Source organism: Anarhichas minor, unplaced genomic scaffold, assembly GCF_050575085.1.
Source record: "Anarhichas minor isolate MPS153535 unplaced genomic scaffold, ASM5057508v1 ptg000037l, whole genome shotgun sequence".
In the NCBI taxonomy this organism is placed as follows: domain Eukaryota; kingdom Metazoa; phylum Chordata; class Actinopteri; order Perciformes; family Anarhichadidae; genus Anarhichas; species Anarhichas minor.
In genome coordinates, this window is record NW_027466483.1 from 4,202,501 (window position 1) to 4,219,199 (window position 16,699).

The 16,699-nt window shown below is 44.1% G+C and overlaps 1 protein-coding gene across 2 annotated transcripts in view; it reads right to left on the reverse strand.

Moving 5' to 3' along the window:
* Positions 1 to 16,699, reverse strand: part of trappc12 (trafficking protein particle complex subunit 12) — a 53,624-nt gene that overhangs the window by 33,271 nt on the left and 3,654 nt on the right. For both annotated transcript variants that reach the window (XR_012957830.1, XM_076107003.1), the window contains exon 3: positions 13,595 to 13,711. Coding sequence is in view for 1 of the 2 variants with exons in the window: in XM_076107003.1 (XP_075963118.1) it covers positions 13,595 to 13,711 (117 nt within the window). In the remaining variant the exon portion in view is untranslated. The remainder of the gene's footprint in view (positions 1 to 13,594; positions 13,712 to 16,699) is intronic.

Here is a 16,699-nt window from a genome sequence, read left to right on the forward strand (position 1 = left end):
ACCTGGACAGGACGCCTTACCCGCCTACACAGAGAAGGACCTCCGTGATAAGCAGTTGGAGGATAGAACTCTCTCTCGTGTTCTGTCCTATGTTGAGAGACGTCGGAGGCCTTCCAGGAGGGAAAGATTCAATGAGTCTGTCCTTGTCACAAGGTATCTGAAGCACTGGGATAGGCTCACTGTGAGTGATGGTGTGCTGTACAGGATTTCAAAAGACCAGAAAACCAAAGCGAAGCGTTTTCAATATGTTGTTCCTGACTCACTTAAGGCCGAGGTTCTGCAGGGGATTCACGATAGGGCTGGACATCAAGCTCAGTTCAGGAGCCTCAGCTTGGCGAGACAGAGGTTTTTCTGGCCAAACCTTGACAGAGACGTGAGAGACTACGTTCGGCATTGTCAACGATGCATCGTCAGCAAGACCGTCGAGCCTGAGGGACGGGCTCCCCTGGAGAGCATAACAACAACCAGGCCACTGGAGTTGGTCTGCATTGACTTTTGGTCGGCCGAAGACTCCAGGAACAAGTCTGTCGATGTTTTGGTGATAACTGACCATTTCAAGAGGATGGCCCAGGCATTTCCATGTAAAGACCAAACAGCTAAGCAGGTGGCAAGAGTTCTCTGGGACCGGTACTTCTGTGTCTTTGGATTCCCGGAAAGGATCCATAGTGACCAAGGTGCTAACTTTGAAAGTCTGCTGATAAGTGAGCTTCTCAGGGTCTCTGGTGTCAGGAAATCTCACACAACCCCCTACCATCCGATGGGTAATGGGAGTGTGGAACATTTCAATCGGACTTTAGGTGGCATGATTCGTGCGCTGCCGCTCAGGTCCATGCTACAAAGGAGCAGAATCGACATGCTCAGCTGTACAACAGGAAAGTAAAGGGATCCGACATCGAGATCGGTGACCGGGTGCTCTTGGCCAACAGGAAGGAAAGGGGTAAGAAGAAGCTTGCGGACAGGTGGGACTCGACCGTCTACACCGTGGTGGACGTGAATACAGAGACACACACGTACAGACTCCGCGACACTGGACGGGAGAAGGTGATACACAGGAACTTGATGATGCTGGCCAATTTCCTCCCTGTGGGGGACACATGTGGAATGTCTGACCTTGCCTCATCCATGCCGGTTACAGGATCCACGGCTTCAGGAAATGACGATGTGAGTGAGGCAGAAGAGACCTTGTTTGGGAGAGAGGGTGAGCCCCATGGTGTGGCTAGTGAAAGCCTTGACACTGAAAGTGACAGACACTCACCTATGACTGTGGAAGATGGACAGGGCCCCTTGGATGATTCGGTACCTGTGGACTCGGAGAGGAGAACCATTGATTGGATTACTCAGTTGTCTGCACCAAGTCTGTCTGTGGCAGACGCTTCTGACATAAGAAGTGTTGCTTCTGATCCCCAGGATGCTTCTGTTTCACTTGAAGACCACATAGAAGATCAGTCTGTGACTTATGATTCTTGCTCTGTGACTGTTGGAGGTGTCTCAACACATGTGAGACAGCCAGACTCTGCTCTTGACACCATGACACAGACTGATAACACATCTGACATTTTGCACACTGATGTTCCGACCTCACCCACGATCTGTGGTCGTTCTAATGCACAGGTCAGGTCAAGATTTGGTCGCTTAGTCAAGCCTGTGAACAGGCTCATTCAGGCAGGATGTTGTTCAGGAGAAGTTCAATGTTAAAGTTGTTTGACAATCTATGTTCCTGGTGTTTCCTGATTGAAACCGTAGGCATGTAGCTTATGCCAATGATGGGTTTGGAAGTTGTTTTTTTTGGTATAATGTTCCACTGTTTTAATTTTCTTATCTGACATGAGCCTGTACTACACTGTGTTTGGGTCTTGTGGGGTGTACAAGGCACCCTGTTGCCAGTTGCTGGATTGAGGGATAAGCGCTGCTCTCATACCACTTCATCCCTGTGGGATACATTAGATGTTGGTTTTCTTGATGATGACCCTTTTGTAATTTGTCGATTTGTAGTGTTTTCTTTAGTGCATACTGTGTAGTCGGTGCTCATATTCGCTAAAATTCAGTGGGGGTGGATGTAACGGAGTTAAAAATGTACTTTATTATTCTGTTGAGTATGTGTGAATTCTATCTTTATGAGCTATTTTTATTTAGCATTTTATTTTGTTAATGCTTCCTGCGGAAGCGGCGTCTCGCCTCTTTTGTACCTCCAAAGCCCCCGTAGTCCCGACTTCCCCTCACAGTGGTGTTTCGTACTGATGAGGGTAAGTTGTGTGGAATAATGTTGTTGCACTGTTTTGTTGTTTTCGTCGGGAATGTAACGGTTTACGTAACGTACTTTAGCAACTGCTAAGGCGATGACCTTATGAAGCTGTTATGTGCCGTTTTGACTGTGGAAAATATAAGTTCAGTGGCTGTTTCAGTTAGCCTTTTTGGCGCCATTTACTTTTACGTCAGGCTGCCTTGTCATATAACGTAACGACGCAGATACTTTGGCATTCCTTTGTGTGAATTCTGTTGTCTTGCATGTTTAGGAGCAGATGTATAAAGAGAGAGTGAGACCATGAAGAAACTAATGTGGTTTATGTTGTCTTCTGGAGGTATGTATTTTCCTTTGCTCACACAGGTACGTGCTTCCAAACATGCAGAGTGTTTGAGCAGCATGTAGGCGGAGTTAAGGCATCGTTTCGGGGGTGAAGCTTGGAAACTGTGCAGCGCCCTCAGTCATACTTTGCCTTGAGTGTCATTACACTGGAGGTCTATCAGCTCCACAGGTGCTCTTTCCACGTCAACTGCAAACTCTCTGATGATCACACGTCCTCATCCCTGAAGCTGGAGCTTTAGCACAGTGAGATGCTTCGTTATGTCGCACATAAAGCCAGCTCACATCGCCACTTCTCGTCCTGGAGCTCTGTGGTGTGGCGGGCCAGTTATGATAAACATGATATTTTCTGGCGGGCCGTTGTACCGAGGGCCGGATATATGCTGACAATTTAATGACAAGTCTCTAAATGTGTTGATCCTTACTCGGCTTTTCATTTGGGTTATTTTGTCCAGGGCCCAGTTCACAGTCTGCATTTTTCCTTTTCAAATATTTCTCCATCGCTGTTCGTCTCGTCACCGCAACTTCTCCCGCGCGTCATTTCATTCTACTGTCCTAAATTAACACGTCATTACTGCGCTACCTACTGCCACCCACTGGCATGGAAGCATATTTATTACTATAGCCAGCCACTATATTGCAGCTCAGACGCTCAACAATGGCAAAGTATTTGCAACAAGTAAATAATACATTTTTGGACTCATTAAGTGAAATTGGACATTTTCCCACGGGACACCTGACGATCTCTCACGGCACACTGGTGTGCCGCGGCACAGCGGTTGAAAATCACTGATCTCAGTGCACCAGATTGATGCATTTAACTTTAAAATGTGGGCTACTAAATGCTCTTTCTAAATGCATGATGTTTCCAAAGTCAATGAATAAGTATTTGTTAAATGCTCCTGATGTTAATATTGTCCAAAATAATTTTGATTATAACCTACCTAGAGATATCTTAGATTTAAAGAGAGCAGCATTACAGAAAATAACTTCATCGATTGAAATTGTAATTAGCCATGTATTACAATGTTTCCCACACACTAACTGCTCATGCAAATGAGTGCATTGAAAATGTGCACGCTTTACGTCCTCTATCTCTATCGCACGCACGCACGCACACACACACACACACACACACACACACACACACACACACACACACACACACACACACACACACACACACACACACACACACACACACACACACACACACACACACACACACACACACACACACACACACACACACACACACACACACACACACACACACACACACACAGTGTTGTCTTCACTTTCTGTATACACTACTTGTCCTAAGGGTCAAAAATGACCCGCCTTCACTAAACCCCTCAAATAAAACAGCTTGATTGCATTTTAAATCCCAAATCTATTTTGCATGAAGAAACAACCTGTCATTCTTCACAAAATTTGTGAATATCTAAGTTTTTCCTCTTCACAGTGCAGAAAGACTGTGTTTAATCAGTGGATTCCACTTCTCCCAGACCTCTCTTATGGCCGCAAGTTTGTCTGTCACACGCCTTGCAGGTCTTGACTCACGATTATCAAATCGTATCGTTTTTGATAAAGTATGAAAGACTTTCAGTGACATCATTGCACGGAAAATCGCCCTTCCACTCTCTGCATCCCAAAGACTAGATGCAGCCTCGCCTCGGGACCTATACACACCTGCTAAGATTAGCAGCCCGAGCAGGTCAATCTCATCCATCCATTTCCAATTGTCTGGGGGTGCTGTCATCTGCAGCACCTCTACAGCCTCTGACTGCATTCCCCATTAGTAAACAATGATTTCAGGAAATGTTTATTCTCTCTGATCTTGTTTGTATTATGTCTGTGAACTTCAGCCAGGTGTGGGGTCGTGGTGGGGACATGCTGCATATTCGCGAGAAAGTTTTTGTTTTCCCTAAATTCAATCAGTAGCACACTCAATTTCTTGTGTGTGTGTGTATGAATGTGTGTGTGTGTGTTGTGGTGTGTTTTTTATGGTTTCTGTAGTATGAAAATGATTTTATAACTACCGGGTCAAAAATGACCCCTAAGACAAGATGTGTACACTGTTGGTGTACAGCTTTTATGGAAATATGAACAGAGGCAATGTTTAACTTTTTTTCATGTTGGGGTCATTCTAGGAAAAGTCATTGAATTTCAAGTTGAAAAAAGATCATTAAAGGGGTTTCCTATGCTGTTAAACATAGTGACGGGTCATTTTTGACTCCTAAGACGACACAAGGGTTAAAAGGGGTGAGGCTGCTCGAATGTGTTGCCGATCTGAAGTTCAGTGCGTATTTTCCTTTGGTGAGTAAAACCCTGCACAACAAAGCTCGACGAACAAACGAACGCCCACTCGTTCTCTCTCAAGACCCGAAGCCTCCAGGCGTATCAGACTTAAAAAAAAACACACATTAGCTTTGGTTAACGCAGGGAGCTCGGTGCTGCTTCAATCAAGCCCCGTCATTTCGGATTACACAGAGGGGGTGGGTGTGGAAGGGGGGAAGAAAACATTTGTAATATGCTAAAAGTGCATGACATAACTTTACTTTGATGCGTCTGTAGTTGGTCTATAGACACTTGAACCAGGGGACGGGATATCGTCCTCAAGCTGGAGGACGGCCTGCTCGGCTACTGCGCCGATATGAACGTCACGCAGAAGCCATTTTGTCTCCCGCAGGCAGAATCGCTGGATTCTTTAAACAGTATCGCTGAGAGACGTCGAGACACAAACCGGTATAATAGATCATGTGAAGACGGCGCAGTAGCTCGTGGCTTGGTAGAGAACTCCACATAGCACTCCCTGAGACGGCTCAACACGGCTTCCGAGTTCTAAGTGAAGCTCCTCTGGGTAACATTAACCCCTGATTGACTGGTGTGCTACTGGATAACTTTTGATGGTTTGGTTGTCAACAATAACAGAATGTCCCGCTTGCTTTTCCCTCTGAGGGTGCTGCTGAAGTTAAAAAGAACGTCTGTCTCGGGCCTGATTCACATCTGGCGACTCACCCAAAGTACATCACACACACTAAGTTTTTCGCAATGCTGAAAGACCTGGAGCTGACGCTAAACCGATTTGGTATGGCTACCGACTGCCCATCGTTTCTATCAGTTTGGGTCATTTTGTACTTCCAAAAGTAATTTCTGAGATTTGGGGACAAAGGGACATCACTACAAGAAAGTCCGACAAGGAAAGACACATCAGCTGTCGGACAATCAAGGGAGCAAAAATGTTTACACTTGTTTGGAACAGCCACAAAACCCGGACACAGAGAGCAGCAAGGGGTGATGACGACACACACACACACACACACACACACACACACACTAAGTACTAAATAAAAAAGTAAGATAAACTAAACCAGAGGAACACTTTGTGAAGAATGAAAAAGAAAGCTTGAGAGTGAAGTTGAAATCGTGTTACCTTCTCACCTCGGCACATCCGACCAATCACTAACTAGGTTTACGTGCACAAAATGAGCCGTTTTCTGCCCTTATTCTGGAAAATACATGAAAATGAATACTCCACTTATATGCACGTTCACCTGCAGCCATGCATACTCTGATTAAGTTATTTGATGATATTTGTGCATATCCAAAAACCTGGTGATATCCAAGTCTTTCATAAGGTGCGTTTCTCCGTCCAGACAGAAATGTGTTTTTTTCTGTTTGGCATGCTTCTCTACATGGAACATGCCGTTTACGTGACCTGTATCACATTCGGAATATTGGTACATTTGTATGCATGTTACCATCCAAAAGTGCTGATACAGAGATATTTTCATCGACCACAGTGGCGGACAGACTTGTGTGGCTAAAGAGCACCTTCCAGTTTAACACGTCGCCACCTGCTGTTGAGAAGTGGCACCTGTTGAATACGAGTGGCACACAGTTTATCATCTGGCTTAGACCAGCAGCACACAAACAGTCAGCAGTGGCACGTTTCAGTAACAACAGGTGTCAATCTTCACCTGACTCATTTAACCGGCAACGACTCGAATGCATGCAAGATTCTCAATGCATCTCAACGTGTCCGCATCCTCAACTTTCTATAGTACACATGGCTTCTTTTTCATGAAGGAATACGAGCAGTCAGATAAATCTGAACTCTCTTTTTTATCTTGAAAGCGCTTTCAGACTACAAGTTGTGTGCCATAAGTCAGTGGAACTGCAGGAGCATATCAGTAAGAATCAGTATATCACTAAAAACAAAAGAGGGCACACCATTAGCCTCTTTTAACTCTCAATGTCACTATAATAACTCGTTTAGTTCATAGGTATAATCACCAATAGGAATGATGGCTAAAAGTACAAAAACTAGACCCAAGTTGTAATAAACTGAAATGGTCCTTTTGCAAAAGGTCCGTCTGAGCATATGGCTGCTGCCAACATAAACGGAGCAAGGTGAAAACAACTAGCACTGAGGTTTTAAACATACCCTTCAGCGCTACCAAAGCTGACGCTGCATTACCCAGAGCCTGGCTCGCCAGTGGAACTGGTGGTGGAAATGACAGCTATGTAAAAAGGTTAAGATAATGACAAGGAAAGGTTACAGCAATGCTATCAAAGTGCGATGCAGCAGCTGGGTCGTTGCAGTGATTATGGGTGTGTCTGTCTGACCTAGCCAAGGTGGGTCTCTCTCTCTCTCGCTCGCACACATACACACAAACATACACATATATGCCGGGCGCCGGCCCAGACGGCATCACACTGTGGGAGGAAAGAGAGGTTAGAGTCTCCGGTGGATAGTGCGGAGGGGGGTGAGGGAGGAAGAGATGAAGGAGGAGGAAACGAGGGGGGAGAGGAGGAGAGAAGAGGGGTGACTGCTAATGAGAGAGACAGATGAGGCCAGCCCAGGGTGGTGCTGAGCCAGAGACCGGCCCACTCTGCTGACCACGCCACAGAGGTCATGGGAAAGACGGGGGGGAGTAGAGGGGAGGCCAGGACAGCCAAGCAGACTCAGTCCTCTTCACATCCGACCTCAAAAGCCAACGTCTTCTAAAATAGATACAAGTTAGAACCTTAAAGTCATTTAAACAGAGTGAAACATCTGAAAATCTGTTTGAACCAGTCCATGTAAAAAGTGGGCCAGGAGTGAAATATGGCCCCATCTTGCAAATTATTTATCAAATGCAAAAAAATCAAAAATGTGCAAAACCCCAATGGGGATTGTGTTGGATATGCGGGTTACAGGATAGGATCAGGAAAAACAAGGATTGGAAGTCGATGAGAGTCAAGGCGATAATGTGATTGTTAACTATTTTATGTCCGCATAAATGTGTCAGGGCACCAAACCTGAAGCTGCAGATCTAAGCCTATTTCATAGGTGTTCTTCATGCCATTGAGTACCTGTAGTTTTGCGCTCATTAAACATATTTTTCTCACTTTTCTTCATTTGACAGCTCCCTTCCCATTCTATTTTGACTTTGGTAAAAAATACCAAAAATGATCTGGTCTCAAATGTGAAGACTTCTTCTGCCCTTCACTATTCTGTATCTTTGTTAATTGAATATATTTGGGGTTTTGTGATGGTTGGTTGGACAAAAACACACAATGTCAAGTGTCAAGATGCTAACTTGGGCTCAAGATCCAAAGTTAACAGTCGCCAGTTGCTAAATAAGAGCAAATTATGGAGACGATCCACCAATGAGGAGAGTAGAGAAAAAAAAAATAATTCTTACACGTTCTGGAGAAAGCTGCTGGTCAACTCCCTGCTTTGGGGGAATTAAAGAATACATATATTTTTAAGATACATATATCATTTGTTTTCAAGCCCTCTAAAATGACAGAGGCCTACAAACTCCTTCAAGGAACAACTCACTGCATCACGTTAGTGAGTGTGCGGTTGCGAGAGCGAGAGAAAATAAATGCTACAACTCCTCAAGACCAAGCTCCTGTGTCGTGCTTGCCACCTGCTGATTAAAATGAAGTCAGCGACAACTTCGGCTCAGGCAATGCTGGGATTTGTGTGTGCTAGCGATTAGCACTAGCGCCTGTTATTAGCTAAAGAGATTCACAGGCTAATTGAGAGTTTAAAAGCTACTCTTTACTAATACTCCTCGCCACAGTCTACAGAGCCAGAGAACGTTGGTTTAATAGGAGGGGGTGGGGCGGGGGGTGGCTGATGAGGACAACTGGCTCCATATATGTCACCTGCCTCCAGATCAGCCTGTAGAGGGCAGCCGCAATGCATATAACACCATATGTAGACCTGGACCTGAATCCATCAACAACAACACTTAATACCATAGACATTGGTTTTCAGCTGGTTCGGGGGTTAAGTTTCTCTTGACTTAAGTTACAAGTCTCGTGTGTTGTGAGTGTAATCAATGTTCATTTGTGCACGTGTGTGTATGGATGTAAGGACAGGGAGTGTGACTGGCAGTCACACTGGTTCTGCAGCATGACTCATTCTGCCAGCTCATAGCAGAGCTCTACCACACGTACGCACGCACGCACCCCCCCCATTACCTTCACCCAAGCAAAGGGCCTTACACTGAGGATGATAAGAGCTGACGACAAACATAAAATAGGTTTAAAACATGCACACGTACTTGTACAGGACTTGATACCCTGTGTGAATGCAATCACACAGGGGAAGGATGACACGCTCATGCTCACTCTTGACAACATCCAGCTGTGACAGGTCACACTTTTGGTGGCCACATGCTTACTGACACACCCACTTCTCTGTGTATGTACGTGACCAAGTGTTCGTGCACATGTGTATTCTGCTTGCGCACATCCTCCTTTCAACTTCCCCTCCCAGCCTACTGTTACGACCGGCTCGGGAGTCGCAACATATAGGAGGGACACAACACCAAGTTAGGTTAAAAACAACCACAGCTGCCAGTTTATTTACAGGACACAAGTAAACTGTAGTGTGCAAATCCCACTGCAGACCAGGGTCTGGTGCCAGGCAGACGAGAGCGAGCGAGGGCGGAGCAAGGAGGCGCTTATATAGGTAAACCACATCCTCATCCAGGTGCCCTCAATCACTCGTTAGGGAGCTGCACCTAGAAGTCAAAAGACACAGAATACACACACACACACCCAAGCACAAACATTCACAGCAGGACATAGAACCATACGTAACACTACCGAGATGCATTCCCCCTCAGACAACTTTGATCTGTGAGTTTGTTTGATCTCAGAAGTTTGGATATTTCAGAAGTTATTGAGAAGTAAATCATATGAATTCAAGTGGGTATGGCAGTAGATTGAGAGGGCAGATGGCGTCTGATTCACTTCCTCAGTGGGAGCGACTCAGTCAATGATTATTATGTCAGCAAAGTGGTTACGTGGGGGACTAGGGATGCACCGGGGCCCTGATACTGTGCTCCTATACAATCGCTATGAATGGTAAATGGACTTGTACTCAAAGCGCTGTCACACTACATGTCATTCACCCATGCACACCCATTCATACACCGATGCTACCATGCACGGGGCCACCTGCCCATCATTCTAATCATTCATACACTGCAGGCACAGCCTCCGACATGTGTGAAAATTTGGGGTAAGAGTCTTCCCAAAGGACAAATCGACATGTACCAGCGTACGCGTACTGGATCTTCTGATTGAAGGACGAGCCGCTCTACCACTGAGGCACAGTCGGTGGGCTGACCTATAAGGTGGACCAGCTGTTCCCCTTTAAACAGCAAGCTGCTCCTCTGAGTTTTTCCTCCAATTCTTTTAATTTTCAATATTTCTTTAATGTGCAACAGAGCATCAATCTGTCAAAATTCGTATCGTCGGTCAAACGATACATTATTAACATCCCTACTACAAACAACGCTCTGTCTGTATCAGGGAAAACACAATGTTGAATGTTTAAATGTCAGCAACATGTTGTATATGTACATTTGTTCTAGTCAGACAGTGGAGCATCCTTAATCAAGAGCAAACAGAGCTCCTTATTAGGGAGCAGGATTTGTTGGCTCCATGCTAGGTGATGCAGTGAGCAGAGATGTTGTCGTTCGGCTAAAGACCCTGGGTTCAAGTCCCGATCACCAGCCGTATTGAGTGTAGTTGAATTAGAATCTGGAGAGCTGCTCTGTAGCCCATTCTGTTCATTGGACTCCCGGTATCACATTACACTGGGTTTCCTCGCTTTGGTGATGCCTGATGGCTCATGTGCTGATTTGCAATAAGAGGCATGAAGTGGAATATATCATGGTGGCTAAATATTCATCAAGGTAAAAGGCCTTTTCCACATATTTGTAATGCTATTAAGAAGGAAACATAAGACATCACAGATGAGCATGTAAGAATGCAAAGAGAAAACTGTAGTCCTGTGTTTCTTCATGACATGACTCTGATAATAGGAACTTGAAAATGTGGTACGTTTAGCAGCCAACAGCTACTTTTGACTGCCAAGCTAGATGTTCTGTGCCTCTCTGCATATACTGTAGGTACAGCTGTGCTTTGAGATGAATACCACAGACAGCGTGCTAACAATGACAATGCTAACATGCTGATGTTTAGTAGGTATCGTTTGCCATGTTCACTATCTTATTTCAGCGTGTTGGTACGCTACTAACATTTGCTAATTAGCAGTAAACACAGAGCACATTTGAGGCTGGTGGGAATGTCATTAGGTTTGGAAACATTTGGTAATAAACCAAAGTATATAATAACGAGAGGGGGGCTCTCCGAGAGCACAGAGCAAAAATAATGCACGTATCCGCCCTGTGATTTGGGTACACATTATATATAAATGCATATTTCCACCTGGAGTTGGAGGAGAAATGACAGCTTGTTGTTGTTGCTAACCAGAGGACCCTTGAGCAAATGTCAAAAGACTTTGCTTTTTTTGTCATCTAGTGTTGCACACAAGACGCCGACATTAATGTTTCATTTAATACGAACAATCAAGAAGTCAATCAAGAAATCTAATCAGACGCGTGTAGGGACCCGAACCCACGGTAGCTCTCTCCACATTCCCAAAGTCAAATGTGAGCGTGTGCGCTCGGGGCCAGCTGAAGCCCTCCTCTGCCTCCACATGTCTCACGCACAGAACGCTGCCTTCTCTTTCCGTCTGTGCTCGTCACTACTTGACATCCCTCCTGTAGGCCTGCGTTACCTCTCTGGCTCACTGTCTCGCTCCTTTCTTGCTGCCTCTTGCTCCAGGGAGCCACCCACACCAATTGGCAGACCGCGTATGATCCACTGACACACACGCGCGCACGCACGCACACGCAGTCCAGAAGGCCCTTGAAATATGCACAGTAGTCCCATGCATAATACATGGGCACAGCAGGAGAAAAGAACTTGTGAGCCGAGTGGATCCCCACCTCTCCATCGCTCCACTCCTCCTCTCCTCCTCTCCTCTTTCCCCCTCCCTCCATCACACTGTCTGCTGTGCATATGTTTTAAATAACAACTGTCTCTCAGGGTCATTTGTGGGTCAGAAGTTATGATGGAGGGAGCGCATGAGGGCTGGAGAGATAGATAGATAGATGGTAGCTAGAAAGGGAATGAGGCGGGACTGCACAGTCACAGAGAAAGACGGGCCTCTTTATGCTTGTCAAAAGAATAGGAGGAACGGAACATGAGGAGAAAAGGAGACGAATGATTCACTGTTTTCAGTCGGCTGAGGCCTCACCACCCGGCAGTTTCACTAGAGATGGTAACTGTACTGGCCAACTGCCAAAAGGTCACGCATGCTGCCGAAACCACAGGATGTTAAACTGTAGTAACCAAATGCTGGATTTGTCGTTTACCTCCAGAAAGAGAAGAAATGTTCTCTGAAAGCAGCTGCTGCACTAAAACAATACTCAGCATTATCTTTACCAGTGTGCCAATCAAGTTTTTCTTTTTGGCCCCGATTTCGATCCGAGTCACCTGCACAGCAGCCACCCCACACTAGACTCCAAGTAAGGCCTTCATGTCATGAAAGGAGTTTCACCATAACAGTTTAGTGCCCTTAATGTCCAAACATTGACAATAACCATCTTTGTATACAGTAAAAGAAAAAACAAAGTGGGCATGCTGGTCATACAGTAGCTCAGTGATAGATAAGTCGAAACAAAGTAACTGCAAACAACAACAGAGCGTCTCTCCATTCTGCTGCTGACAGCGCTGTTGAAACAGCGTTGTAGCAGGTTTAAGGTTAGGAAAGAATTCGAGGCCAGATCAAGTTTGTCAAAATGTGTACCCTGCCACGCTCTGTGTTCAAAGAGGCAGCGGTAAAAAAATGGCCGAAGACGGCATGAGGTCTGATTCGAGGGCTCCTCGACTGATCATTTCAATCATCTATGTTTTGGGACCAGCATTAATTTTGTCTCAGTGAATAGAATAAAAGCGTGTGGAAATGTCGACAAAACACACACTTGTTGTGGAGTTTTCAACCATATTACACTTTCCTCATGAGGAGATGAAGAAAGCTCAGTTGTCACGAAACTGTAAAGGTTGAGAAAAGTGAAAACACTGAACATGACAACCAAGCAAAACTCATGTGCTGATGCACACCGTGAGATCAGGTTGAGCTCGCGGCCCTCGCTCTGTACTGCTATCATACAGCATTAATGCTGAGAACGGTGTCCAGACCGGCAGTGGGGGTGTAGCAACCAACCCTCCGGGTCCCCTAATAGGTAAACACCGTTAGCTCTGCCAGTGCTGTTGTTGGCACGGTTAGCTGCGAGCCGGCGGCTCAGCCAGCTAGAGCCGTAGGAAGGCAATGAAAATGCCTCCAATCTCTTATTAAGCACCTTTAAAGCTCTGGCACAAGCTCAGAAGTGGACCTTGAGAGGAGGTGGTTTTGTCAACAGCAGTTTCCAGGGTCAGGAGTGAACTATCAATCTGCTAGGTTGTTCCAACTGCATGCAAATCATGAAAAAATAAATGAGCAAATCGTGAAAAAATAAATGAGCAAAAATGAGCACCAAAGCTAAATGATGCTACAACAACGAAGGCACAGTTAATGATGCTCTGGGCCTCAGAGGTGAACATGAAGGAACTAGCGGTAGTCATGCACAGGTGGTGCAGTGAGTGACTTACGATGAGACGTTTGAGGCCTGTGAAGGACTGTTCCACAGAGTTGGCGGTGAGGACCTGACGCTTCATCGCTGCCGGTTCTCCCAGGAAACGAAGCATCAAGTCTTTGACGGCGTCACCCTGCAGCAAAACACACACGCATGCAGTCAACATCATGCAAAAGCCCTGAATAGAGAGTTGTGCTGGTGTTTACACTAACAACCTGAATACTACCTGCAGGATTTTAAAAATATCAGATCAGTACTTACTCTACATTACACCTCTAAGACCCAACATTACTGTCTTTAAGAGGCTCTATCTCAGTCTAAAAGCTAGAGTGAACTAGAGTGGTCTCCTCTTTACATACATGCCCACTTTATGATAATCCCATGCAGTTTGGATGCAGTATAAATGCAATATTTTCACCTCTCAAAAACTGGTGTGTTTGAATATTTCTGCATACTGGGGTACGGAACAAGTCTTGAAATTGCATAAATTGGGTTTAACTGGAAAGCTGAGACTGTTGTGGAACCAAAAGGTCCGACTGTATTCATGTGTGGTGATGATAGGCCCCTTACTAGCCATTTCATTGTAGTTAGATCATATTTTGAAACTTGAGGTTACTATAAATTGAACACAGCCTCATGAAACTTTACAACCACAAACTAGAGACCGAGCACATTCGCGGATGAATGGCTTTCCTAAGTAAGAGGGTTTCTGAGCAGTCTCCAGAACAGAGGTACTTGCCATCCAGTCACCGAAAAATGCAATTATGTTAAATGTTTTAGAAACCAAATCGCAGCATGACTTTTTCTATGGTCAACAAGGTCTTCTTGGTGTCTTAATGTGGTAATTTGATCATTTCTGTCTAATCTTAAATATGGTCAAACATTTTTAATTTAGCAGCAAATCTGTGTAACAAATTGTATCAACCCAAAAACTGCTGCAATACCACATAAGACATAAGGTAGCATGGGAATGGCCATCATTTACTTTAACACATTCACAATTCTTTTTAATTAATGAATTCAAATTTTGAATTCTGATTTATGACTAGAACAACTTGACATTCAGTGCTGAGCTGCATCTCAAATGTATCTTCAGGTTCCCTTTATCACTTTTGCCCGTCAGAAAGCAGTGGTGTACAGTAACGAAGTAGAAATACTTCGTTACTGTACTGAAGTCGTTTTTTTGGATATCTGTACTTTACTTTACTATTCATATTTCTGTTGACTTTTACTTTTACTTCACTACATTTTGCAAAAAAAACTGATACTTTTACTCCGATACATTTCCCCTGAAACCTTAGTTACTCGCTACAAAATCAAATATATCTTTAGAAACAAAATGAATCATGAGACCAGCGTCGGGGACTGTGGTGGAACACAGACTGCAAGCAAGCAGGTTTGGCGAATCAGTTAAATCATTGGTTAATCACGTTAATGCGCAATTGCAAACACGTGCTCTCAAAGCCGCGGTGTTTAGATTCCCAGTGATGCCCAGGATGCTATATGCTATAGCTAGCGAGCGACAACACGAGTAGAATTCCACACAGGACGGGTGGGACGAGGAGAGGTGGATGGGTCAAACAAACACTGGTGTTTCCTCCAGGAGGCCGCAGTTTGTGCCGTGTGTGAAACGAGAAGCCAATGTTGATTTATTTGTGACGTGACTTCCGTACTTAAGCAACGCCACTTCCGTAGATATTTTAACGCAAACCACGATCTTTTCCTAAACCTAACTAAGTAGTTTCATCGCTTAAACCTTAGTTGTTTCCTGTGAAGATGGAAGTTTATTTTGAAAAGACAGTATGCATGTAACAAGCGAAAACTGACTCATGCTGCTGGACCTTTGCAGTAAAAACGCACGAAAAGTGAGGAGTAACTTTTCGTAAGATATCAATAAAACGGGGATGAATTTATATCATTGTATAAAGAGAGTGACATGAGAAGATCAATCTCATGTCTGGAAGTTAAATCAGCTATAATCACTATTTTAAAGTGATTAGTGATCGTCTAAAACATTTAAAAAAGGAATAACTTCAACAGAATCATTCTATACACTGTAGCTTCTTTACATTCTATTAGAATGTAGCTTCTTTACATTCTAATAGAATGTAAAGAAGCTACATTGTATTAGAATTGTCTTTTGAAGATGAACAGGACATTTTTCAGTTTCCAGTAATGACTGGGTTGTTACTTATAGTGCTGCTTTAGTATTGATCATGTTTTGATATTTGAGTCATTTTGTGGATGATCAGATGGAGTTATGATGGTAGCAGTCGCCCAATTGCAGATTCAGCTTGAGCAAAACCTTTGCCTATTGTGTTCAAATCAGGCCCATATGAGTTTACAAGGCAGGTGTCCTTTCTCACAACACTGACCTGATGCATCAAGTGGATATTTTTAGCTGAACACAATATTATGCATTTGCCCTCTACATCCTCTAGTCGGAATGAGCATACTGTTACAACTCCTTGTCATATTGCTTTTCGGAGAATTATGATGATAAGTTCATAGTAGATGCAAAAGTATACTTATGTACAATATATTATGTTGAACATTGTTGCTCCTGGATGGATCACAGCCAACACAATTATGTTCAACACAGCTCCATGTCCTTGGTCATGGTGGCCACAGCACTTAAAAGAATAAACTTCATAATTCTCAAAATTCTGACCCTTTGCTTTTTTATTAACAGCATTTACTTGTACTTTTACTTTCAATACTTAAGTACATTTAATATCAGAAAATTACTTTTGATACTTAAGTACAATAAATATCAGATACTTTAAGACTTTTACTCAAGTAGTATTCTAATAGGTGACTTTCACTGGAGTAATTTTCCAGTAAGGTATCTTTACTTTTACTCAAGTATGGCTTTTGGGTACTTTATACACCACTGGCAGAAAGACAAAAACAGGACTACATGGCTCCCCAAGGCTTATTAAATGAAGTGGATTGGGGGGGGGGGGGGAGAAACGGACTGGATCTGGATATCCCTAGATTTGGACAGAATGACAATCAGTTAAACAATATTGAACCCAAACAGGAACAGAACAAATAACAGACTTTAGAAAATGCTACCGTTAATCCAGCTTTAGAGTGGATCTTATTTGTTTGCTGAAAA